Source organism: Doryrhamphus excisus, linkage group LG8 (assembly GCF_037039965.1).
Source record: "Doryrhamphus excisus strain RoL-2023G ecotype Guam linkage group LG8, RoL_Dexc_Guam_v1.1, whole genome shotgun sequence".
Classification (NCBI taxonomy): Eukaryota; Metazoa; Chordata; class Actinopteri; order Syngnathiformes; family Syngnathidae; genus Doryrhamphus; species Doryrhamphus excisus.
The window spans coordinates 20,080,997-20,106,376 of record NC_136364.1 but is presented as its reverse complement, the minus strand read 5'-3'; the positions used below and the strand labels follow the sequence as shown (position 1 = coordinate 20,106,376).

At 40.3% G+C, this 25,380-nt stretch overlaps 1 protein-coding gene across 5 annotated transcripts in view; it reads right to left on the bottom strand.

Annotated features, from left to right (window-relative positions):
• Positions 1-4,416: 4,416 nt before the first annotated feature.
• The window catches only part of arap1 (ArfGAP with RhoGAP domain, ankyrin repeat and PH domain 1), a 52,060-nt gene continuing 31,096 nt past the window's right edge, over positions 4,417-25,380 (bottom strand). For 2 of the 5 annotated variants that reach the window (XM_078792985.1, XM_078792989.1), the window contains exons 14-34: positions 24,182-24,356; positions 23,935-24,069; positions 22,435-22,570; positions 22,230-22,332; positions 21,370-21,562; positions 21,215-21,260; positions 19,835-19,998; positions 17,699-17,911; positions 17,477-17,582; positions 17,244-17,391; positions 16,160-16,243; positions 15,892-15,969; positions 15,691-15,808; positions 13,835-13,948; positions 13,614-13,759; positions 13,443-13,525; positions 12,405-12,464; positions 9,505-9,568; positions 8,184-8,342; positions 5,227-5,263; positions 4,417-4,951 (exon numbers count right to left, since the gene is read on the bottom strand). In XM_078792985.1, the coding sequence (XP_078649111.1) occupies positions 5,243-5,263; positions 8,184-8,342; positions 9,505-9,568; positions 12,405-12,464; positions 13,443-13,525; positions 13,614-13,759; positions 13,835-13,948; positions 15,691-15,808; positions 15,892-15,969; positions 16,160-16,243; positions 17,244-17,391; positions 17,477-17,582; positions 17,699-17,911; positions 19,835-19,998; positions 21,215-21,260; positions 21,370-21,562; positions 22,230-22,332; positions 22,435-22,570; positions 23,935-24,069; positions 24,182-24,356 (2,346 nt within the window). In that variant the 3' untranslated portion in view covers positions 4,417-4,951; positions 5,227-5,242. The remainder of the gene's footprint in view (positions 4,952-5,226; positions 5,264-8,183; positions 8,343-9,504; positions 9,569-12,404; positions 12,465-13,442; positions 13,526-13,613; positions 13,760-13,834; positions 13,949-15,690; positions 15,809-15,891; positions 15,970-16,159; positions 16,244-17,243; positions 17,392-17,476; positions 17,583-17,698; positions 17,912-19,834; positions 19,999-21,214; positions 21,261-21,369; positions 21,563-22,229; positions 22,333-22,434; positions 22,571-23,934; positions 24,070-24,181; positions 24,357-25,380) is intronic. The other 3 variants (XM_078792986.1, XM_078792987.1, XM_078792988.1) reach the window with 3 other exon arrangements.

Genomic DNA, 25,380 nt, shown 5'->3' with positions numbered 1-25,380 from the left:
GCCACGGTCTTTTCATTTTTTAACTGTAAATGACACGAGTCGCGCCCATTATGGGTCGTGCTCCAAATGTTTTGGAAGACATGCTATCAAACATGTAATACAGATCTCTTCAAGGTTTTAGGATCATTAGACAAATGGTGTGTGACTTATGGGCAATGAGTTTCCAAGTCCAGGACGTGACTCTGCAAAGACCAATATAAGACTTATGCTGCATATGGTTGGATATAGGCATCCTATATAATGTACTTTTATTACAATATTATAGTTTATGCCATATATTTTGTAAATAGCCAATATATTTGTGACAAAAAGCTACAAGGGGCTTCAAACAACAACAACAACAAAATACTACAAACATATTCACCATGTTATAGTAAGTCCAGAAGAGTGGTCTTCCTGTATTGTCATTGTATTGCCAGCTGTCCGAATACTTTTGTCCACATTAGCATCCACATGCTAAACCTAAGGTTTGTTGACACATAGCCAACTCCTATTAGGAGGCTAATTTGTAACATCAGAGTGATACTAAAAAACAACTTTAAACAAACATATTAATATTACACAGGCGGATAGCCACACTTTAGCGTACAGATAGCTAGGACTGTTTCTATCACTAGCAGCCATTAGTTAGCATAACTAAACAAACCACGTGAGTATATCATTAACGTAGCATATCATACTATCTGTGACTTTGTGTGTTTGGCCCTTTAATAGGGCGGGGCTCGGAAGGTGACGGTGCTACGTCACAAGTGAGCGCGTGAGACTGGGTGTGGCGCTAGGTGAGTGACAGACGAGAGAGAGCGCTAGCTAAGGGTGAATGGCGTGTTGTGTTGGCGTGGGTTGTGGCCCACAGCAGCCCGGATGTGAGTGAACAATTAAAGTTGTCCGCTATCAATCAATTAAAGCGACTGAAGTGCATCGGCGACGTGAGTGTCTCTTCCTTACCACAATACCTTAACTGCTAGCATGTCGCTGGGGGCGATAACTCAATTTCCCAACCTTTCCATGCACCTGTTGATTGGCAAAGCAAAGCATTGTGGGTAAAACGTGCTTTCAAAATAAAAGTCCGCATTGAGGTGAGTAAGAAAGAACAAAATAAATACTTGTTTGTCCTTTTTAGGGTCAGTCTGGACCCTATCTCATCTGAAATGGTTACTATGTAAATAGTATCAATATTGGTATTGGATATTGTCAGTATCAAGCTCCCTTGTTGGTCACCAGTTCATCACAAGGTACAAGCTATGGGGGCGGCAAAGCTCAGCTGGTAGAATGGTCGTCTCCCAAGCTGAAGGTTGCGGGTTCAATTCTCTGTCCTCCTGTGATCATGTTGAAGTATCGTCATGCTGTGTCATCATTAGGTGGTGACACGCTTTGAGTGTTTTGGTGGTGGAAAAGGCCTATATAGTACAGTACAAGTAACAGAGTATTTACAAGAAGAACATGTATACTTGCACAAATGTTTATAGCAGGGGTCTCAAACTAGTGTCCTGCGGGCCACAGTTGGCCCGCGGGCCCCCGCCTTGATATGAAAGTTTAATGTTAGTGCGGCCCGCGCAAGTTTGATATGGATGCTGTATGGTATCATGTACCCAGAAAAAATTATTACGTTTGATTAATGTTCATGTTAAAGGTTAAATAACTTAATAGTTATCCTCCCTATCCGTGTGGAAGTGGTAAGTTTTTGGCTATTTAAGTTTAAAGGAAATAACTTGAAGGCTACCGTTTAGGTCGCTAGCGCTCTAGTTTGCGAGTTAGCATGTGTCTCAAGACCCTGCAGTTGCACAATATGTTGTAAATAAAAAGAGTATAAATGTGACTATAGTCGTGTTTTGTCATGTCTACAGGGCTCTAATAATGCTTTGTTCATTTTAATCTGAAAAATATAATTTGTCTACCCACCAACTATATTGCGGTTTCTTAAGTTTATTTGCTGTTTTATTATTATTATTATATTTATTTATTACTGATTGATTGATTTTCTTTATTCTTGATTTATTTATTTTTCATCTTATTTTGCGCAGAAAAATATAAATTAAGGTATTTGAGAACAGTGGAATGTTTTATCAGAGCTTTTATTGTAGAAAATCGGAACCAAAGCACTGAAAAAGTTTGTATATTTTTCTGTTTTTAATAAATGCGTTTTTTTTTTTTTGGGGGGGAAACCTGAAAGCCTTGCTCAGGCCCTAGCTCCAGTGGCCCCCAGGTAAATTGAGTTTGATACCCCTGGTTTATAGTTACAATCATAAAGAATATAATGTAAATCCTTAGTTTTTATTCTGCTAGTCCACTGATGTTCAGCATGAAGCATAAACCACTTTAAGTGTCTGTCTGTGGCGCTATTTTCATCTTCGGTGTGCTTTGACAGCAGATGGAGGACACCGACACCCACAGGTGCACATTCAGATTTCTGTTGAGCGCCGCTCTTGACCCGTGTGACCCGCAAACACCCTTGAAGCTCACTTTACATTTATCTCCGTCTTCCATTTGGCCCACCTTTGAACAGCTCTGTTCTGTCTCAATGCTTCTGATTTATGCAACTGCTGCAATGACCTTTCTAGTAAAGGCCATTTTAAATGTGTGTGTGTGTGTGTGTGTGAGTGTACAATTATGCATGAAGCCGTGTTTATCTCCAGTGGCTCTCGTGTGCGTGCATGAAAAGTGAAGGTTTCGCAGTGTGCGGGATGCTCGCGGGGATCTCCGGTGTGTGTCTTGAGGTACACGCTGACCCTGATGTGTCAGTTCTGCTTAGAGAAATGACCACGGAAGCTGGTGGACCACCGTGACTCAAACATCCTCACATTAGAAGCTCCGCAGAACCCCTTTAGCTCCATATGATCACTGTAACCCCTCCGCATATATGCCTTTGACACGTAGCCTCAAGGCACATCTATAGGCTTCATTCCCTGGCTACAACGCAACACTGACAGAAAACCTGCAGGCCAGGAAAAGTTAACTCCTGTGTGTGTGTGTGTGTGTGTGTGTGTGTGTGTGTTTTCACAGCTGTCACATTGTACTCTCGTAGTGTACAGCAACACAAACACACAATTAGCAGTGTTTATTAAAGACTTGTGAACATATACAAATATTTCTAAAAATGCTTCTTCTGTATCACTGCTGCATGTACGTTTTAGTCAAATAAACATGGAGGGTCATTTTATGTTAAGTACACTTATGGAAGATTTTACAATAACTTTGTTTCCTAACAATAAATAAGTGGCAGAATGACATTTTGTCTTTATTAGTGCTCGTGATATAAGAAAGGCCACCATGGATGCGACATTTTCTTTAACCTTCCTCTTGTGTTAAGGTCGGCACCGACTCGTTTTACATTTTAATGCATAAAAAGAATCACATAACATTTGTTTATTGCATCAAGGCTTTCTGACTTTGTCAGGAAACTCTATTTCAACAAAATAAAACTCAAAAAATAATTTTTACTAAATTTTAAAATGGCCTGGTTGAAATTATGACCACTGTATTGTTAGGGTCGGTTTGGACCCGGTTATAATAATATGACTATAAAGCAATATTTTGAGCCAAAACTGAAATCATAAGTGTACAATTAGCCAACACAATGACAACCAGCTCCTCTTCTCATCATGTAAGCTTCATTTTGACCGATTTTCCAGTATACCAGCAGAAAAACAGACTTGTGAGGTATATTCACTCATTTGACTTCACATTTACAATTTGGATCATGGAAAGAATGACAAGAAGTACAGTGAACCAAGATCTGGACCAAATTTTTGGTGACAATGAGGGAGAGGACAGACCAGCATAGCCATTGAGATGAGCAGGAGGACAACCTGGAGAAGCTGTTCTATATCCCTTAGTAATAGCCAGGTAACAAAAGAACCTTCAATTTATAAATATCATTCTTTTGAGGTTCATTTTTACCATTTTTGGAAATCGAAATTGTGGGGTATAGTAACAAAAAAGGCCTACATGCCCACACCAAAAGTATTATAACCAATATTTTCATGGATGAGGAAGCCTAAGAAGGTAACCAAGACCTGAGAAGCAAATTTGACGGTAACCTATTGTTTTTTAGTGTATTTTATAGCTGATTTAATACATGGGTCAAAACCGACCCGGTAACATAAGAGGTGACACCAGAAAGCTAACACAAGAGGAAGGTTAAGGGTGTTAAGAATTTGCTTATTGTGATTAATATTATTATGCTTTTGGGCTACAATAACAAAACATACACTAAAAACACTATATAAACAATTTACTATTCTACTGTTTTTTTCCCAAATAAATAAGATTTTGCAAGCGTGCCTGACCTACAGGTGGTACTCCTGACAGGCTACTGATGTGCAGTTCAGTGCTGCAGGACATTACAGTTAAGAGATTGTTTCATAACTCGTTTTTTTTTTTCACAAAAATACAAAACAAACAAGTGGACAGACCAAATGGTGTTATGTAAATGCTTTGAAATGTGGCCTTTACAACACAAACAAGGACACTCTGACCGAGGTCTCACAGTACAAACACTTATTTTGCTTACAATAGCAATGATTGCATGTTCAACTGCAGGGTTACCACTACAATTCTTTATGGGAATTATACAGAAAATACATTTCAGAACGAAAAAAAACACTACTGGTGTAAATCCTTCTTGAAAACAAACGTACTGTAATAGGATTGAATGTTTCTTTCAGACTGTCCTTAATGCAGTAAAAAGTGTGGAGTGCAGGCTGAGGGCTCACACTTGACCCTTGCCAAGCTGAAGGGAACCAATAGGATGACAACACACGGTCAAACTGTCACCTTCGACTGTTCAGGAACAAATTCAGTGTACCCATTGTCCCGTTGTCCATTTATTGTATCTTCTGGTCCAGTTCATTTCATCCTGTTCCTTCTTTTCGCTCCTTCAAGAGTCACAGACTGATGATGTCACCGGAGTGTCGAGAAGCCGCCTGCCGACGCCGACGCCGTGCGCCTGCCCCTTTTAAAAAAAGATATACAAGCCGAAGGTGAGCGCTTCCATTCCATTCCACGCCTGCTATCAAATCCATTAAGCTGTTCTGACTCTTCCACTGAGATTTGGTGGCGCCATGGCAACCACATAGGAGAACAGTCCATGTCAACATTAAATGGTGAGATTTTTCTTTGCATTTGGCAACATCTATTCCAAACTGCCTCAAATACAAAGAGATCTTGCTAGCTTGCTAGCACGATTTCAAAGGAGTTCTTGTTTTGTTTTCATGAAATATAACTCACCTGAGTGCAGCGTCCACTATCGAACATCTCTAAAGAGCTGAAAGATAAATGGACAAACGATAAAGACCATAGGCAGGCAGGCAGGCAGGGGAAGAGGGCGGAAAGCTTTAGAACACATTCTAGAACAAGGGTCTCAAACTCGCGGCCCGCGGGCCAAATGCGGCCCACAAGATGCGAGTTTGAGGCCCCCACCTCAGATAAAGATAAAGCATCTCATCAAACATGTCGTTAAAGTTACGACGCTGCTCCCAGATGGAATTGAGTACAATGCTAACTTGCTAATTGGTTAAAATTATTAAGTTTCATTAATGTTCATGTTAAAGGTTAAATTTATTTATTTTCTTTATTCTTAATTTGTTTATTTATTTTTTTTATTATTTTGTGTATAGAAAAATAGAAATTAAGATATTTGAGAAGAATGGAATGTTTTATCAGAGATTTTCTTGTGGAAAACTGGAACCAAAGTACTGAAAAAGTGTAGGGTATCGCAGAAGCAAAAGCATTGAAGATAGTTTTTTTATTGATTTTTTTTCAGTTTTTAATAAATGCGTTTTGTTTTTTTGTTTTTTTTTAAACCTGATGCAGAACCTAGCTCCAGTGGCCCCCAGGTAAATTGAGTTTGAGACCCCTGTTCTAGAACGTGACATGATTCAAATTGATTCAACCCTCAGTTGTAACTTTTTGGTTGATAAACTTGCAGTAATAATAGTAGTAGTAGTAGTAGTACTTGCGCTTCAAATCTTCAAATATATTCAGGGCGCACAAGTTTGTACCTTTTGAAAATGACTGTAACGTACAATGAGGGTTGAATCATTTGAAGTGCGAGTGAAAAGCAGAGAACCTTGAACACACCACTGTATACTCCATATGCCAATACTTCCACACACACACACACACACAGGCACCAGAACCCGGCATCCCAAAAGCAATCAGAGTTCCTGTCAGACCCTTAAAAATGATTAAATCAATGGACTTGAAAGATGAGAATCGATAGCTCCAGCAGCGTCGTGGTGAGAAATAGCATTGCCGGCGTCTATACGGAACTCATCAACACTTCGGGATGGCTGATTTTGTGAAGCCTTCTGGATGGTTGCACTAACCGTTCTCAAAAAAAAACAAAAAAAAAGGAGCAAGCAGATGGAGTGGATGATATTAATGTTTTTGGACTGTTGTGGTCAGATGTCTGCGTGTTTGTAATAGAGCCCGACAAAAGCTACAGAGATGATCTTGGTCAGGTTCCTTCCAAGTCTAAAGTCTACAAGGCTGGAGGGCTGCAAAACGTTATGGCAGCCGTGCGACTTTGGAGATGGCCTGCAGGCACCAACTCCTTTTGTCTTTGCTTCTTCTTCTTTTGGTGTTTTTGAAGCTTCACAAAGTCCTGCCAGAAGAACTTTTTCCACTTCTTCTAAAGGGCAATTTGGACACAGTGCAGTCGTGGCTTCTCTTTCTCTGTTTTTTTTTTTTTAGCGCAGGATGATGGAACTCGTTTAAATGGTATAAACTCATAACTTAGGAAGCTGCAGCAAAAGGTTTGACAATTAAATCAAAGATGAATCAGAAAACAGAGATGATGTTGCTTCACAGGTACAAACCCCAAATTCTTGTCCTGGTTGACATATTGGAATGTATGTCAATGACTCTAAGCGTATCAGAACTCCGGCCTGTCCTTGAATACGGCCCATTAGTCCCGTTTAGTCGCTATGAATGTAAATGAAATTATGAATATAATATGATATGCTGTAATGTTCTGTGAAGCACACAAGACAACATCCATTCATTTTGTAACGCTTTTCCTCACAAGGGGGTGCTGGAGCCTATCCCAGCTGTCTTCGGGCAAGAGGCGGGGTACACCTTGGACTGGTGGCCAGCCAATCACAGGGCACATATAGTCAAACAACCATTCACACTGACATTCATACCTGACAATTTTGAGTTGCTAATTAACCTAGCATGTTTTTGGAATGTGGGAGGAAACCGGAGTACCCGGAGAAAACCCACGCATGCACGGGGACAACATGCAAAAAGGGTGGAATTGAACTCGGGTCTCCTAATTGTGAATCCTGCGTGCTAACCATTTGGTCGCCGTGCAGCCCACAAGACGACAATAGGTTTTTATTGCAGGTTTGAATTATTAGAGGGCTGCCCGGTGTTCAAGTGTTTAGTGCGCAGACCTCACAGCTAGGAAACTCGAGTTCAATTCCACACTCTGCCATCTCTGTGTGGCGTTTCCATGATCTCCCCATGCATGTGTGGGTTTTCTCCGGGTACTCCGGTTTCCTCCCACATTCCAAAAACATGCTAGGTTAATTGGCGACTCCAAATTGTCCATAGGTATGAATGTGAGTGTGAATGGTTGTTTGTCTATATGTGCCCTGTGACTGGCTGGCGACCAGTCCGGGGTGTTACCCTGCCTCTCGCCCGAAGACAGCTGGGATAGGCTCCAGCACCCCCCCCCCCCCCCCGCGACCCTCGTGAGGATAAGTGGTAGAAAATGAATGAATGAATGAATTATCAGGCAACCCACGCCAAGCTAAAATTCAACTCTGAACCCTCAACATCACTTCCTGTCCGCACACCACTCTGCTCTCCTGGCACTGGAACACAATCCCAGCAACACACATGAAAATGAGGCTTATTGAGTGTGATTATGTATGTCTACTATATTTGGTAATGAGTGAAAAGGTGACAATGGGGTGTTATTTCATGTCTTGAGGGTTCTAATAATGTTAAAAAACTGTATTTAGAAGTTCGCAAACATGTTTTATATGCTCCATTTGATGATGTGTACCTAAAGACGTGCAAATGAATGCATTAAGTTATTTTGGAGTCTACTAAGGACCAAGGTTGAGGGGGGTTTGTACCACCAGTTGAGCACCACCATCTCTGAATTAGCTCCACCAGCTTGGAGCCGTCTGCTTGTGCTGAGATTGGACACAGTGATCGGTAGGTTGACTCACAGCAAGCGGATCTTGGCTGAAAGCTGCTACGCTGTTCCGCATCTCATTCTCACTGCCACGCAGCGGTATCAGTGACACATTACCGTGACGCGTGTCCGGCAACGCGCGGCTCACCCGGCTCGGCTGGAGTCCATCCTGAGGCCACACGTCGCCATCATTCTTTAGAGAGGAGCAGAGTGACGACAAAGACAATGATTTTGACACCATCTATGACCTGCGGCTTTTATGTGGCCATTGTCCTCCGTGCTTGGTCATGTCGGGCTCCGAGGGCTACAACAACCGGGTAACACAAGGACAGGACAGGGAACTTTTTGTTTTCTTCTTGAAAATATTGGTAAATATTGTTATTTTTACTGTATCACATCCTTTTGTTTTGATCACTGTATGCAAAGGTTGCAAGCTGTAGCTATAACACATTTCTTCCTAAATCCCATGTATGCTACTACTGCAGTTTCATATCATAAACACATATAGAGACTGTCATGACGATATAAATAGCACAGGCCTGCACTATGTTTAGATCTTCAGGGCGTTTCTATTTGGTTGGAATCAACCTTACATTATTGCTGATTATTGCTGATACCGTATGCGCTCACAGGATCAAGGATACTATCTGATGGAGACAAATTATCTCCTTAGTCGATTAACCTGAAGCTTGTGGTTTCGATTAATCGGTTAGTCCCTAAACAAACCAAATCAATATGAACCAAAACACACCAAAAAAGGCAAAAATGTCGATCACTGTCAAAGATGGCATGCGAATATCTTGTTGTGCCTAAAATACAAAGATAATGGTAATGGTTTAATTTCATTTGAACATACATTTGTATGTTACATTTGTTCACTTCCTGCTTTCCATAATACAGTTTAAGTTTTTTTTTTTGTTGTTTTTTTTTTTTTAATAATGCACCTCGTACCGAAGTACAAGGTGATAATAGGTCTGCTTTCGTGGATGAGTAAGGAAATTTAAATATATTTGCATTTTTTTGCAAATTTCCCCACTGAGGGACGAATAAAGGCATATCTCATCTTATATCTTATCTTATTTTAGAGACTGAAAACAGAGCATTTTTACACTTTAAAATTACAACACAATTAATGAAATACGGCATCAAAATAAGTGTTGACTAAATGGATAATGGATTAATCATTGATTCATCGGTTAATTTTTACAGCCTTAATCCGATGCTCATGACACTATTGGCATCTGGAAATTAGGACGTAACAATGGAGTTAATACAGCTTCCACTCTTCTGAGAAGACTTTTATGCATCATGTAGTATTACTGTGTGTGTGTGTGTGCGCAAGAGGGAAATCGAACCTGAATACTCAGAAAGGTAGCATACCACTCCCTCATTTCTGGCTGCGTGTCACAACACAGATACCTGCAAAAAGAAAAAAAAAAAAAGAGATGATAGGTTACGATGTTCATTCATTCATTCATTCTGTACCACTTGTTGTGTTTAGGATCGTGGCTGAACTGGAGCTCAGTCCCGGCTGACGCTGACAAAGAGGCAAGTCACATTCCTATTCACACCTATAGACAATTAAGTCGGTAATTCTCAAATAGCGGGGGGCACGAGGGGCAGTACATTGATGCTAATGTACAAGTTGTTGCCAACTTGGCGACTTTCTTGCTGAATCCAAACCCTCTTGGAAACTTGGTAATGGTTTTATTTCATTTGAACATGCATCAGATTACAATTGAGTGCATCCCATAATCAGTTCACAGTTCCACATGTCCAAAAGGAGTAGGAAGAAGCAAAGTTTATTAAATCCTACCCCTCCATCTGGTACTTTTACAATCAGTAACTGTTACATTTGTTCACTTCCTGCTTTCTTAATATAGTTTAAGGGTGTTTTTTTGTTTTTTTTTGTTTTTTAATAATGCACCTTGTACCAAAGTACGAGGTGATATGAGCATCCAATGCCATAATGGGTACCATAGTAAGTGTCAATATAGTGATATATATAGCACATCATGACTGGTTCAAGACTCTTCATCCTTGTATTTAGCAAACATCAACTGCTTGTATTGTTTCTTGAATTGGCTCATCGTTGTGCATTGTTTGAGGGTCTTACTCAATCCATTCCATAGTTTGATTCCACATACTGAAATGCTATGGCTTTTTAACGTAGTCCTAGCATAGAAGTGTTTCAAATGTACTTCTTCCCTGACATCATATTTCTCCTCTCTTGTAGAGAAGTATTGGATGATATTTTTAGCTAATTGGTTACTTTTAGCCTTATGCATTATTTTAGCTGTTTGACAATGAACTATATCAGCAAGTTGAAGTATTTGTGATTTTAGAAATAATGAGTTAGTATGTTCTCTGTAGGCGCCATTATGAATTATCCTTACTGACCTTTTTTGCAGTACATTTAGCGAGTGAAGATTGCTTTTATATTATTATTCCTTATACTTAGGGTGTACTTATTTTCTCAAAACGCAACTAGCAATAAATGTAGCTACTTTTCCAGCATAGCGAAGCTCTACACCCCCTCCACATCCAAAGTGCAAATCAGGGGTGTCAGACTCCTGCCACGGAGGGCCGAGACACTGCAGGTTTTCTTTCCAGCTGGTCACTAGAGGAGGTGATTTTAATGATCAACACCTCCTTCAATTGGCGGGAAGGAGCTCATCAATTAAATCACCTGCTGGAGAAAGCGATTGCAGAGAAACTCTGAAGTGTCGCACTAAGCATGAAGCCTCCGAGTCTGGATGTAATTAATTATTACACTGTCGAGGCTTTGAGAGGACCGGACCAAAATGAAATATGACTTTGATGAAGTGATGGATAATTTTAAATCAACCAACTCAAAAATCAAGTTTATTTTTAATTCTCAACATAATAAGGGTGTTTTTACTCACTTTTTGGTCTCTCCAACGAGGTTATGATTCTTTCCTACAGCATCTGTTACATCATACGACAGCCAATAGCTACTTTTCTTACTGAGGAGTTGGCAACAACGTATACAGTACTTGCTAGCAATCAATATTAGAGATTTACATGGCGATTTCGAACGGCTCCAAATTAGACATTTAAATGTACAGATGATGCTTTTGCTTTTGTACGACTCAACAAGAGACAGTAGCTATTTCCAGACAGGGGCATGACATATAATTAAGAATCATTGAATTAAGCTTAAAAAATTAAATTAAGTTTTTTATGTGAATTTATCGCGTGTATCTGTCCTTGTACGGTACAAGAATCCTTTACGCAACTCCGGTTGCCATCATACAACCCTCCGAGTCCTCAGCAATGCTGCGGTGCTGAATAAATAGCTTTTAATTATACATGATTTTGGCTTTCAGCGCATATTTTGAATAAACATTTATTCACTTGCTCTCTGTTGAGACCTAACAAAAACAAGGATAGATAAAAAATACATATATGTCGAACAGGAAGAGGAAAAAATATTTGTCCCCACTGTACACCCAGCCTCTGACATACAGCTCTTGTATTGGATCTCAGTAGATTTTGCGGGTGTACCTAATGAAGTGTGAGTGAATATATTCGCCCCCCCCATTACCCGTACACGTCACACGCATACACACGTACCTGATTTCTCCCAGCTTTGCGTCATGAGACCCAACAGAGCCCATTAAAAGCTTGCATGCCAACAAAACAGGACAGTCACTTAAACAGATTCACACTCGCATATTATTCAGTTGACTTGATTAGAGTTTGTGGATTATTATAAACAGCAATAGAATTAATCAATCTGGCTTCCGCAGAAAAAGAGAACACATTTAACCGTCGATAAATTCAATATGGCTGAGTAATATATATTTTTTATTTTTCCCCTTTAATTAAGATTTTATTATGAGGAACTCAACACTGGCAGCTTTTCCAGTGCTTGGGGACCAGTTGGTGAAGTTAAGTGCCTGGCTCAAGGGCAACACCCTGCTGCATTTCTCCTTTATATGTGACTTGCCGATGGAGCACAAAAAAAAAAAAAAAAAAAGAGTGAGCAAACTGTGAGACGGAAGCAACAACACTGCCATTACTCGGGATGATGGCGACCGCTGTTGACAAGCTGTAATCTGGCACACACATGGATGAACACGCAACATACCCATGCATGTCCTACGACATGCTGCACAATGTCAACCAGCTGCAGTAGCGCTAATACAGATGTGTGTAATTGTTGTTTTTATACTGTGTGTACAGTATAGAAGCACATCAAAATACATAAACAGACAAAAGTACTACTCACCACTGCTGTCTTTCTGGCTTCTCTTGTTTCTTACTCTCGTAGACAACCGTCAGGCCCCAACTGCGATCAGGATTTGAACATAGCTTGGTTATTTGCATGACATTTTTGGGCACAGCCTGCCCCCTACAGGGCTTTCTCACAGCATATAATAATTCCGGTCACAACATTTAACTTCAAGCTTGTATCATAAATATACAAAAAAGGTACCAACATAATGTAATATGGTTTATTAACATATTGAGAAGCTGTGTGCACTGCATATATTAGCATAGCTTAGCTTAGAAGCCTGATGACTTTCTATGGGCGGATGAGGAATGTTGCACGCCCCCCCCCCCAGTACTCTTTAATAGTATATTTATAAATGGATAGTCAAGTAGTAAAGTCATTATTTATTGGAGTGTTGATCATAGAGGCGTTGGTTTAGTCTGGATATGGACACTATGGTATGGGGGGGGTCAAACTCATTTTCATTGAGGGTCACATCCCAGTTCCTCTCAGAGGACCGCTTGTAAGTTGAATATACTGTTTATGAATATAAAAGTATAATTTGATTTCAGGGTCTCACAGCTAGAAAACTCGAGTTCAATTCCACACTCGACCATCTCTGTGTTGAGTTTGCATGTCCTCGTGCATGCGTGCGTTTTCTCCATTTTCCTCCCACATTCCAAAAACATGCTAGGTTAATTGGCGACTCCAAATTGTCCATAGGTATGAATGTGAGTGTGAATGGTTGTTTGTCTATATGTGCCCTGTGATTGGCTGGCCACCAGTCCAGGGTGTACCCCGCCTATTGCCCGAAGACAAATGGGATAGGTTCCAGCACCCCCGCGACCCTCATGAGGATAAGCAGTAGAAAATGGAGGCCACTGGAGACCCTAGCTCCAGTGGCCCCCCAAGTAAATTGAGTTCGAGACCCCTGATTTAGGGGAACTGAGGGGTCGAGTTCTATCCCCGATTCAATCCCCGATTCAATCCCCGATTCAATCCCTGATTCCCTGGATTTTTCAATTATGACGTCATTCCATCGTATGCTCTCACCACGTGGGAGGACGGAGTTTCTTCTTGATACCCAAGTAGATTCTCAGGTTCCTTACCGGCCAGTCACGTTCCGGACGGTTGCTCTGGGAGACAGAAGAGACGAGGTGAAGGAGCTGGTGTGAAAAAGTGCGTGGGAGGAAGCGTTTGCACGCACGCTTGTGCCAATCTTACTCTGACTTCCTTGTACATCCGCAGTGAGCTGGAGTTTAGGATAAAATATCGGTCGTGGAAACTGCCCGAGGAAAGTCCCAACCCCAGGATGCTTCGCTCCTCTCGGAATTTCATGATGCCGTGTTTGGATGGGTCAACTTTACTGGCTGGAGAGCATGAAGAAATGAGGTTTTATTAGCAGATCATAGGTCAAACATATTGCGATTAATTGATTTTCTCACATAGGTAGATGATCATTGCCTCCATAGCGATGTGTTTCTTGACAAGCAGATGGGAGTCTGTGCCGAAAGAGTGAAGGATGGGTAAGACTCGCTCCTGATAGTGTAGAGGACGCTCTGAGAGAAGAAAAAGATCAACAATATATAATTTGTCACACTCGAGACGGCGAAGGGCAATTAACATGACAACTGCAATTTACAACATTCTTAGTGTCTACAAAAGAAAAAAAAAAAAGCAGGCACAATAATTTACCTTCATTATCGTCAGCTTCCACACCTACACACTGGAATCCAAATAGGTTCTTAGTGGAGTGTGTGGGAAACAACAAAGCTGAATTCTCTCCAGCTCATCACTTTCCCCAATTCCCTTTCTCAGCTGTCCCTTGTTTTCTTTTCACATCAGCAACAGGAACGCTTTCCAATTATTCAAGTGTTCCTGGCATTTCAAAAAGCCACCTACGGGCTTTATGATGGTGAGCCAGATGGCAAACCGGGAAGACTGACAAACAAACCGGAACACAGTTTGGAAAGGGAATGTTCTTGCCACTTATGTTTGTGTGTCGCTTATACATTGGTGGATGTGAACTCGTGTTCCTTTGCATTGCTCAACTTTCACATTGATCTATTTTTCAATTCAAGAAACAATACAAGCAGTTGATGTTTGCTAAATACAAGGATGAAGAGTCTTGAACCAGTCATGATGTGCTATACATATCACTATATTGACACTTACTATGGTACCCATTATGTCATGGGATGCTCATATCACCTCCTACTTCGGTACGGGACAAAAAAACCTTAAACTGTATTATGGAAAGCAGGAAGTGAACAAATGTAACAGTTACGGATTGTAAAAGTACCAGATGGAGGGGTAGGATTTGGACATGTGGAACTGTGAACTGATTATGGGATGCACTCAATTCTAATCTGATGCATGTTCAAATGAAATAAAACCATTACCACTTGATACATTTTTAATTTTATTGCACAGTTTATTCTAGAGCAGGGGTCTCAAACACGCGGCTAGTTTGAAAGTTTAATGTTAGTGCGGCCCGCGCAAGTTTGATATGGATGCTGTATGGTATCATGTACCCAGAAAAAATTATTACGTTTGATCAATGTTCATGTTAAATGTTAAATAACTGTTAATAGTTATCCTCCCTATCCGTGTGGAAGTGGTAAGTTTTTGACTTTTTAAGTTTAAAGGAAAAAACTTGGAGGCTACTGTTTAGGTCGCTAGCTCTCTAGTTTGCGAGTTTGCATGGGTCTCAAGACCCTGCAGTTCCGCAATATGTTGTAAATAAAAAGAGTATAAATGTGACTATAGTCGTGTTTTGTCATGTCTACAGGGCTCTAATAATGCTTTGTTCATTTTAATCTGAAAAAAATCATTTGTCTACCCACCAACTATATGTGGTTTCTTAAGTTTTTATTATTTGCCGTTTTATTATTATTATTATTATATTTATTTATTACTGATTGATTGATTTTCTTTATTCTTGATGTGTTTATTTATTTTTCATCTTATTTTGTGTAGAAAAATAAAAAGTAAGATATTTGAGAACAGTGGAATGTTTTATCAGAGCTTTTCTTGTAGAAAATCTGAACCAAAGCAAAGTTTATTCATTTTTCTGTTTTTAATAAATGCATTTTTTGAGTTTGAGACCCCTGTTCTAGAGTTTTGTGGTTGTGTAGTTCCCTTATTTTTGCCTTTTATATTATGTTTATGTTGCTTGTGGGTCATTATTTGGTCTTCAATCAGCAAAGAAAGAATTTCACTACACAGGAAAAAAGTGCTTAATAACTACACGTGGCAATAAACGTTATGTTATTATCTCATCTCATGACATCAGACTCACCCATTTCTTCCTTGTCGATAACCTCCCAGCAGTTCCAGTACTCCTTGTCTTTAACAGGGATGTTGCGCCTGTCCAATATCTCACACGTTAGCTCTGCTGATGTCATGGAAGCAGGGATCTAATGAAATAAAACACGTATTTCATGTGAATGTGAGAAATGTTTGCCATATTTTCATACCGCATACGGTGGTACCAGTGTACCTTGACATGTTGTTCTGCAGTATCTTTCTTTTCCTCCAGGTAAACTGTACAGATGAAATGCCCCCCTGGTTCGGTACTCTACACATGAAATATTAGAAGGTGTTAGTGGAAATGCATTCATTCATATGCTGTGGATACGCGTATGTTATGCAGCCAAGCACCAAACTGATGTAAAAAAACGAATACTCTGAAAGCTAAATTTTATCCAGGTCCGTGCCGTGCGGCGACACAAAATACATGCAAAGTATATCAAAAGTTTGTGACTCACAGGAAATTTGGTGTTGAGCTTCTCCCGCATTTGGATGATGGCAGTGATCTCTTCCAGCTGCTTTTTTAGCTGCTGCTCATCCACCTGCACAAATGTATGCACATATGGTCATTGTGCACACACGTTTGATTTTTCATAATTTGATTTGTCATAAAGGATAAGAATTATTGAATTCTCATGGATTCTATAAAGGGTCATGGATTCCATTTGCTGTTAGAAGGAAATCTGGGAGAAGAGGGTATTCTTCCAGACTAGCCTGGGACAATATTTTAAGAAGGACAACCACAGGGATAAAAGTACTTAATTCCTATACGGTGTACAATGTATAATTTAAGATTATTTTGTATTCATATTTTGTTCACTTATGGTGATGCTGAGGAAAATGTCACTTTTGGCCCCTGATTGTATGATTGCTCTTTTGTTCAATTATCTTCTGTTGTGTTGTGTGCCTTTTCCAGAAATAACTAAAAAAAGAAAGTTTAAGATGTCACCTGTTGAATCTGTGTAACTTTGGGACATTTAATTATATTTTCATGAATGGGAATATATATATATTTTTTTTTTAAGCGCTTCCATACATGTCATAAATATTATATTTTAAAAAAATATTAAAAAATATATTAAAAAAATATATACATATATGTATATATATTTAAAATATATACATATTTTATTGTATTTTTTAAAATATATATATATATTTTAAATAAAGAATAAATTATTATACTATTTATTATACTATTATTATTATTATACTATTATAAGTTCATCTTCCAGCTGCATGGCGACCGAGTGGTTAGCGTGCAGGCCACACAGCTAGGAGTTCGAGTCCACACTCCGCCATGGAGTTTGCATGTTCTCCCCGTGCATGCGTGGGTTCACATTCCAAAAACATGCTAGGTTAATTAGCGACTCCAAATTGTCCATAGATATGAATGTGAGTGTGAATGGTTGTTTGTCTATATGTGCCCTGTGATTGGCTGGCCACCAGTCCAGGGTGTACCCCGCCTTACGCCCTCGTGAGGACAAGCGGTAGAAAATGAATGAATGAATCCATACTGGATTTAATTCACTGCACTCTTACCTGAAAGATAAGTGTGTAGTACTGTATGAGGTCCTCGATGGCTCGGCCTGCCGTGTAGTCCTTCCCGTCATTCTGGAACAATGTTGGACCAAACACGATGGCCAAGTTATGGAGATTCATCTGGTTCAGCTCTGCAAAGCGCTGCACGCTGGAACACAAGTAGGAATGTGTGTGTGTGGGTCTTTTTGTGGTGTACACAGATGGAAGCGTGCTTATGATGGAAGCCTGCTCACCAGTACAGGTGGTTGATAAGCGCCCGTAGTGTAGCCCGGTTAACACGAGGCAGTTTGTTCAAGAGCACTTGATACTGGGAGATTTTCATACTTTCATCCTGTATGGCTGAGTGATGAGACACAGACATAATTCCAGAAATATATACAGTAAATGTGAAAAAAGTACAGCATCAGAGACGATGAGGCATGACAGCCGCTCTGCAAACCGCGTATGACTCTTACCGGCCGTAGCGAGCCAGGTGCCGCCATCTTCAGACGTGAAGAGCCCTTCTTCTAACTCCCTGAAGAAGCGCTTGAGCGTGTTGGAGACGTCGTCCACCTGGTGCTCGCCTTCCCTCAGGCGGAGGCTGCGGGCATCTCGGCGAAACCGCTCGCACAGAGCCGCAACACGCGAGTTCACACCGCTTTTGCGGTAAATGCCCTCAGACGTTAGGCCTACAATAAAAGCCAGGATGTGATCATAAACACCAGCACCATCTAACACATTTTTATAATTTGATTTTTTTATATATTTAATCAGATTTATAGGTATATTTTACACTTTTGATAAGATAGGGATGTTCAATAATGTCTGCTGACCGATATTATTGGTCGATATTGGCATAAAAATTAGGCATTGGTTCATATCTATCAGTTTTACTGCTGAAGATAATAAGATATAATTTCACCAATTGCATTAGTCCAGAGTTTCACACTATGCACTTTAGTTTGTTCTTATTCGGGTGTTTGTGCCGCATGGAAATGTGCAGCTTTCCAAATAATGTTGTTGCTAGCATTATTTTACTGGATTCCTATTTGTTAATTTACTAAATCTTACTGGTTTTACTTGTTCATAGTAGCACAACATTGAATTGTGTTTATTTATCAAATGCATAGAGTCATATCACAGTAAAGGAAGCATTATGTGATAAATAGGGATCAACCGATATGTTTTTTTGGGGTCAATGCCGATACTGATTTTTTTCCATCACCCTTAGCCGATGGTCGATTTTGCTTGGGCCGATATTTGTGGCCGATGCCGATACCGATTTTTTTTCCATCACCCTTAGCCGATGGCCGATTTTGCTTGGGCTGATATTTGTGGCCAATGCCGATGCCGATTTTTTTTTTTCCATCACCCTTAGCCAATGGCCGATTTTGCTTGGGCCGATATTTGTGGCCGATGCCGATTTTTTTCCATCACCCTTAGCCGATGGCCGATTTTGCTTGGGCTGATATTTGTGGCCAATGCCGATGCCGATTTTTTTTTCATCACCCTTAGCCAATGGCCGATTTTGCTTGGGCCGATATTTGTGGCCGATGCCGATTTTTTTCCATCACCCTTAGCCGATGGACGATTTTGCTTGGGCCGATATTTGTGGCCGATGCCGATACCGATTTTTTTCCATCACTCTTAGCTGATGGCCGACTTTGCTTGGGCCGATACCGATTTTTTTCCATCACCCTTAGCCGATGGCCGATTTTGCTTGGGCCGATACCGATTTTTTTCCATCACCCTTAGCCGATGGCCGATTTTGCTTGGGCTGATATTTGTGCCCGACGCCGATACCGATTTTTTTCCATCACCCTCAGCCGATGGCCGATTTTGCTTGGGCCGATATTTGTGGCCGATACCGATTTTTCCATCACCCTTAGCCGATGGCCGATTTTGCTTGGGCCGATATTTGTGGCCGATGCCGATTTTTTTCCATCACCCTTAGCCGATGGCCGATTTTGCTTGGGCCGATATTTGTGGCCGCCGCCGATACCGATTTTTTTCCATCACCCTTAGCCGATGGACGATTTTGCTTGGGCCGATATTTGTGGCCGATTCTGCTTTTGCTCCCTTATTTTTACATGAAAAAATTACCATGATAACAAATATTACAGGTCTCATGTTTAAACAAATATTTATTTAAATGTAAACACTGAACACAGTAGGATTCAGCTTTCTTAAACACACATTTAAACCGCATAAATGTATTATAAATATTATATTATTAATAAATATTCAACAATGTGAAAAACATTTCTGTCGTAGTTTAAATTTATCTAGCATTGATGTGATGACTGCGTGTGTTGCGGGGTCCTCTGCCTGACTGTAAATCATGTGGCGGAAAATATATCGATACCGATTCAAGGAAAAAACGCAAATATCGGTAATGCAGTGCTAGATAATATCAGATATCAGTAAGAAAACCAATATTGAGCGTCTCTATCAAATACCCTTCTGATAATGTCACTTAAAAATGAGCATTATAAATCTGTAGCAACATTTTTCATTACGCAAGAATCACCTTTAATGATGAAGAGCCGTCTTTTTCACCGACTATATGCATCTGTATGCCGTCCGTGCGACTGCATGTAATGCCCACTCACCGCACTGTGTGATGTAGTCGATGCAGCTGTGGACTATGACCGGTATGTCCGTGTCGGTCAGCTGCTGCTGACTCAGAGTGTCTCCTCCACTCCCTGCCGCCGTCTGTATGGCGGCACACCAGCCAGCAAAATCCAACTTCCTTTCTCCTTTTATGTACAGTGTTCTAAGTAGGAAGAAACACACACAAAAACCAGGATTAGTTTTTAAAATCCCAGTGACTCCTCAGTCACACACTTGTGGTGGGATCCGCAGCCACCATGGGTAGATTGACAGAAACATGGCTGCCGATCCGTGCCTATGGCCTCTCCAACCATAAAACATTCATACAGCAATGTGGGCGGCTCTGGGGGTGAGTCTACCACCGGAACCAATGTCGCCCAAACATTACAAAAACAAGTGAAGAAGAGGAGGAAACAACACTCACGACATTCACATTATTCCACAATTGATTTGTGAAAACATAATGTTATGTAAAAGTAATGGTAATGGTTTTATTTCATTTGAACATGCATCAGATTACAATTGAGTGCATCCCATAATCAGTTCACAGTTCCACATGTCCAAAAGGAGTAGGAAGAAGCAAAGCTTATTAAATCCTACCCCTCCATCTGGTACTTTTACAATCAGTAACTGTTACATTTGTTCACTTCCTGCTTTCCTAATATAGTTTAATTGTTTTTTGTTTTTTGTTTTTTTTAAACAAAACGTTAAAACAAAGGGGCGGCACGGCGGTCGAGTGGTTAGCGCGCAGACCTCACAGCTAGGAGACAAGGGTTCAATTCCACCCTTGGCCATCTCTGTGTGGACTTTGCATGTTCTCCCCGTGCATGCGTGGGGTTTTTTCCGGGTACTCCGGTTTCCTCCCACATTCCAAAAACATGCTAGGTTAATTAGCGACTCCAAATTGTCCATAGGTATGAATGTGAGTGTGAATGGTTGTTTGTCTATATGTGCCCTGTGATTGGCTGGCCACCAGTCCAGGGTGTACCCCGCCTCTCGCCCGAAGACAGCTGGGATAGGCTCCAGCACTCCCGCGACCCTCGTGAGGAAAAAGCGGTAGAAAATGAATGAAGGAAATTAATGTTTTTTGTTGTTTAATTTTTTTAAACAAAACGTTAAAACAAAGGGGCGGCACGGCGGTCGAGTGGTTAGCGCGCAGACCTCACAGCTAGAAGACCAGGGTTCAATTCCACCCTTGGCCATCTCTGTGTGGACTTTGCATGTTCTCCCCGTGCATGCGTGGGGTTTTTTCCGGGTACTCCGGTTTCCTCCCACATTCCAAAAACATGCTAGGTTAATTAGCGACTCCAAATTGTCCATAGGTATGAATGTGAGTGTGAATGGTTGTTTGTCTATGAACGTTAAAGTTATCGTCTCACCTTCCTCTCTCCACCAAAACCAGCACCTCATTATCTTGTTGGATAGCTACAAAAAAACAAAACAAAAAACATAAAGCCATATTCTTTTATTCTTTTATGAGCTGAAAGACTATTACCGTGTTGTTTTCTCACTCGTGGATGAATGTGTCACTTACACAGTTCATTAAGTTTGCGGAGGTGTATCTCCTCTCCCTGGCTGTTCTCCAAGTAGGCATGAAGAGTGGAGCCCACCAGAGCAAACCAGCCCACCTTGGATGTTTGTAGGTTCAATCCGTCTTTGCACTTCAGTCGCCCGATTCGCTCAAAGCCTAACCTCAGTAGAGGCTCTGCTTTGGCCGGGATGAAACTCTACAAATGAAAGAAATTCAATGTCGCTTTGTGAAAAAGTCTTTCCCCCCCCCTCTCTCTTAGCTGAAGTCCTAGTGTGTTTACTGAAGTACACTCTTGAGTAAATTCTATGAACAAAGAAGGCTACAGCTCTTCTCTTGTGTGTGTGTGTGTGTGTGTGTGTGTGTGGTACGAGGGGTGTACCAGAAATATATAGTCCAGAGGTCACTGCAGTACAGTGAGCTTGATCATAGTGTCCAAATGGCTAGACACGCTGGAGCCATGGATCCACTCTCCAGTCATATTTTTTAGTGTTTTGTCGTCTTGTTCTCATTCGGTATAAACGGCTTTCACGGTATTAGACACACAACAGCATCTTTGACTAATAATTCACCTGTGAGACAAGCAATCATAGTAATGCTATTGTAGATAAATAAATTGCTATTGTATATAAGAAAGCATGTAAAAAAAAATCATGTATACTGCTTACAGCCTCTAGGGGGCATAGTTGTATTGTATCAGCTAGTTAGAAAATCATGTGCTTGGGAAGTCACCTTTCCAAGTCGATAATTCAGAACATTGAATAATACCAAATACTCCAACATGAACAACAACAAATGAGTAGTATTTCCTTCCTGTTCCTTCATTCATTCATTCAAGTGCATTTCTGGGTCATTAAGCTGGTTACCTTGGCGATGGACTTGACCCATTCTTTGTGGCTGTTGGGGTCATCCGTACCAAACAGATAGAGGCGCTCTGATTCCGAGTAGAGCTCAAAAGTGTGATCATACCTAAGAGATGGATGCAAAACATGAATGGTAATTTATAGTATATGGCAATATGTGTAAGATTAGGAATATGCATGTGTATATGTATATATACACAGTATATACCCATGTTTCTCAGGTACATCCACAGCCAGGCAAACTATTTCTGAGGCTTTCAGGGTCCCGTTAGGATTGGCGTTCTTGTCGCTCTCGTAGTAGCTGAAGGTCCCATCATTGAGGGTACACCAGCGACGACTGAACTCTGGTAATGGTAATGGTTTTATTTCATTTGAACATGCATCAGATTACAATTGAGTGCATCCCATAATCAGTTCACAGTTCCACATGTCCAAAAGGAGTAGGAAGAAGCAAAGCTTATTAAATCCTACCCCTCCATCTGGTACTTTTACAATCAGTGATTGTTACATTTGTTCACTTCCTGCTTTCCTAATATAATTTAATAATTTTTTTTTAAATTTAGTTTTTCATTTTTGTCACGTACCGAAGTACGAGGTGATATGACCATCCAATGACATAATGGGTACCTAGTAACTGTTACATTTGTTCACTTCCTGCTTTCCTAATATAATTTAATAATTTTTTTTTTTAATTTAGTTTTTCATTTTTGTCACGTACCGAAGTACGAGGTGATATGACCATCCAATGACATAATGGGTACCTAGTAACTGTTACATTTGTTCACTTCCTGCTTTCCTTAATACAGTTTAAGGATTTTTTTTTCAATAATGTACCTCGTACCAAAGTATGAGGTGATATGAGCATCCAATGCCATAATGGGTACCATAATAAGTATCAATATAGTGATATATATAGCACATCATGACTGGTTCAAGACTCTTCATCCTTGTATTTAGCAAACATCAACTGCTTGTATTGTTTCTTGAATTGGCTCATCGTTGTGCATTGTTTGATTTCCTTACTCAATCCATTCCATAGTTTGATTCCACATACTGAAATGCTATGGCTTTTTAACGTAGTCCTAGCATAGAAGTGTTTCAAATGTACTTCTTCCCTGAGATCATATTTCTCCTCTCTTGTAGAGAAGTATTGGATGACATTTTTAGCTAATTGGTTATTTTTAGCCTTATGCATTATTTTAGCTGTTTGAAGATGAACTATATCAGCAAGTTGAAGTATTTGTGATTTTAGAAATAAGGAGTTAGTATGTTCTCTGTAGGCGGCATTATGAATTATCCTTACTGACCTTTTTTGCAGTACATTTAGCGAGTGAAGATTGCTTTTATAGTTATTAGCCCATATTTCCACACAATAAGTAAGATATGGTAGAACCAGAGAGCAATAAAGAGTGTGGAGTGATTTCTGATTGAGAACAAATTTTGCTTTGTTCAATATTAACTCTACATAGAAGAACAAGTGAAAAATTTAACAATGGATCATTGGGGACTTCATTGGGAAATCTAAATAATAAGAAACTCCTCTTAATGTGATGTAGTGTAGTGTAGTGTAGTCTAAATGGCACATCACTGCCTCTTTTGTAACGTGTGAGTGAACAGTACATTCCTAGTATAGACGTAGTGATCAGGCATTTACATACTGTAGAGACTTAAAAAATGGCCGGATGCTTTACCCAGCATGCTTGCATACCCTCTCTGGCCTTGCGCTCTGTGATAGCCCGAGCCATAGAGCCGGTCTTGAATAGGAAGCCATTGTGGTACACACACGTTGGAGCTGAGAAGTGCACTTCCTCCATTCCTCCGTCCAGCTCGGAGCAAGGAAGCTCTGCATAACCAGGAAAAATAGAGAAACTATTTAGGAACAATAAAGATGGGAAACAAAATATAAATAAAATGTCCCCCCCAACAGCCAGATGCATAATATGCATCGTGTTTACCTGTATTCTGATTGTGGCTCAGGAATTCAGCTTGCAAAGGCTGTGAGTGTGCGCTGGCCAGGGAGAGGGGAGAGGGCCAACTGACCATGCCAGTCGAACAATTCACATCTGCGCCACAGAAAATCAGGCTTAATGTCTCCAGCACATCACTGCACTGCACATTTATGCACAATGCCTGTGGAGAGGGAGACAAACACAACTCATTAGAGGGTTCAAAGGGTCTGTGATGTACATAAGACCAACACATACGTACACGTGTATGCCATAAACCGGGCTGAGAAGAACCAAATCGATGACATCATCATTTGTTCATAATTATAAATGATCAATACTATGAATTGCGGTTGGTTTGGAGCATTAACATGGACAAAAGAACTGAATCTAATCAATAAATTGCCATTCAAATATATGATTAATTGAATGAAAAACTTTATTCGCAATTCACACATGGCTAGGATCGGTCATCATTTCCACAGAAATGTTTCAGACAAACATTACTTCAAATGACGTAAGTATCGAAAGTATTGATGTTGTGATAAGATGATTTTTAGAGCATAAAGTGCTGGTTTCGGACATACCAATATGTTGCTAATATTACATTTTTTTCATATTATATTAAATTCAATAAATAAATTAAATAAATAAATATTATATTAATATTAATTAAATATTATATTAATATAATATATATTTTCAAGGACAAAAATGGCAAAATAAACAAAAAATACAAACAAACATAAATAAACATAACAGGCTTTTATGGCAGGTTTGAATTATTCATTCATTCATTTTCTACCGCTTTTTCCTCACGAGGGTCGCGGGGGTGCTGGAGCCTATCCCAGCTGTCTTCGGGCGAGAGGCGGAATACACCCTGGACTGGTGGCCAGCCAATCACAGGGCACATATAGACAAACAACCATTCACACTCACATTCATACCTATGGACGATTTGGAGTCGCTAATTAACCTAGCATGTTTTTGGAATGTGGGAGGAAACCAGAGAACCCGGAAAAAAAACCCACGCATGCACGGGGAGAACATGCAAACTCCACACAGAGATGGCCGAGGGTGGAGTTTGAATTATCGAAATAAAAATAAATAAAATAAATGAATAAAAACAGAAGCTACTGTAGCGGCCGCAACCTCCTCCAAGCTAAAACTGAACTCTGAACCCCCAACGTCACTTCCTGTCTGTCATT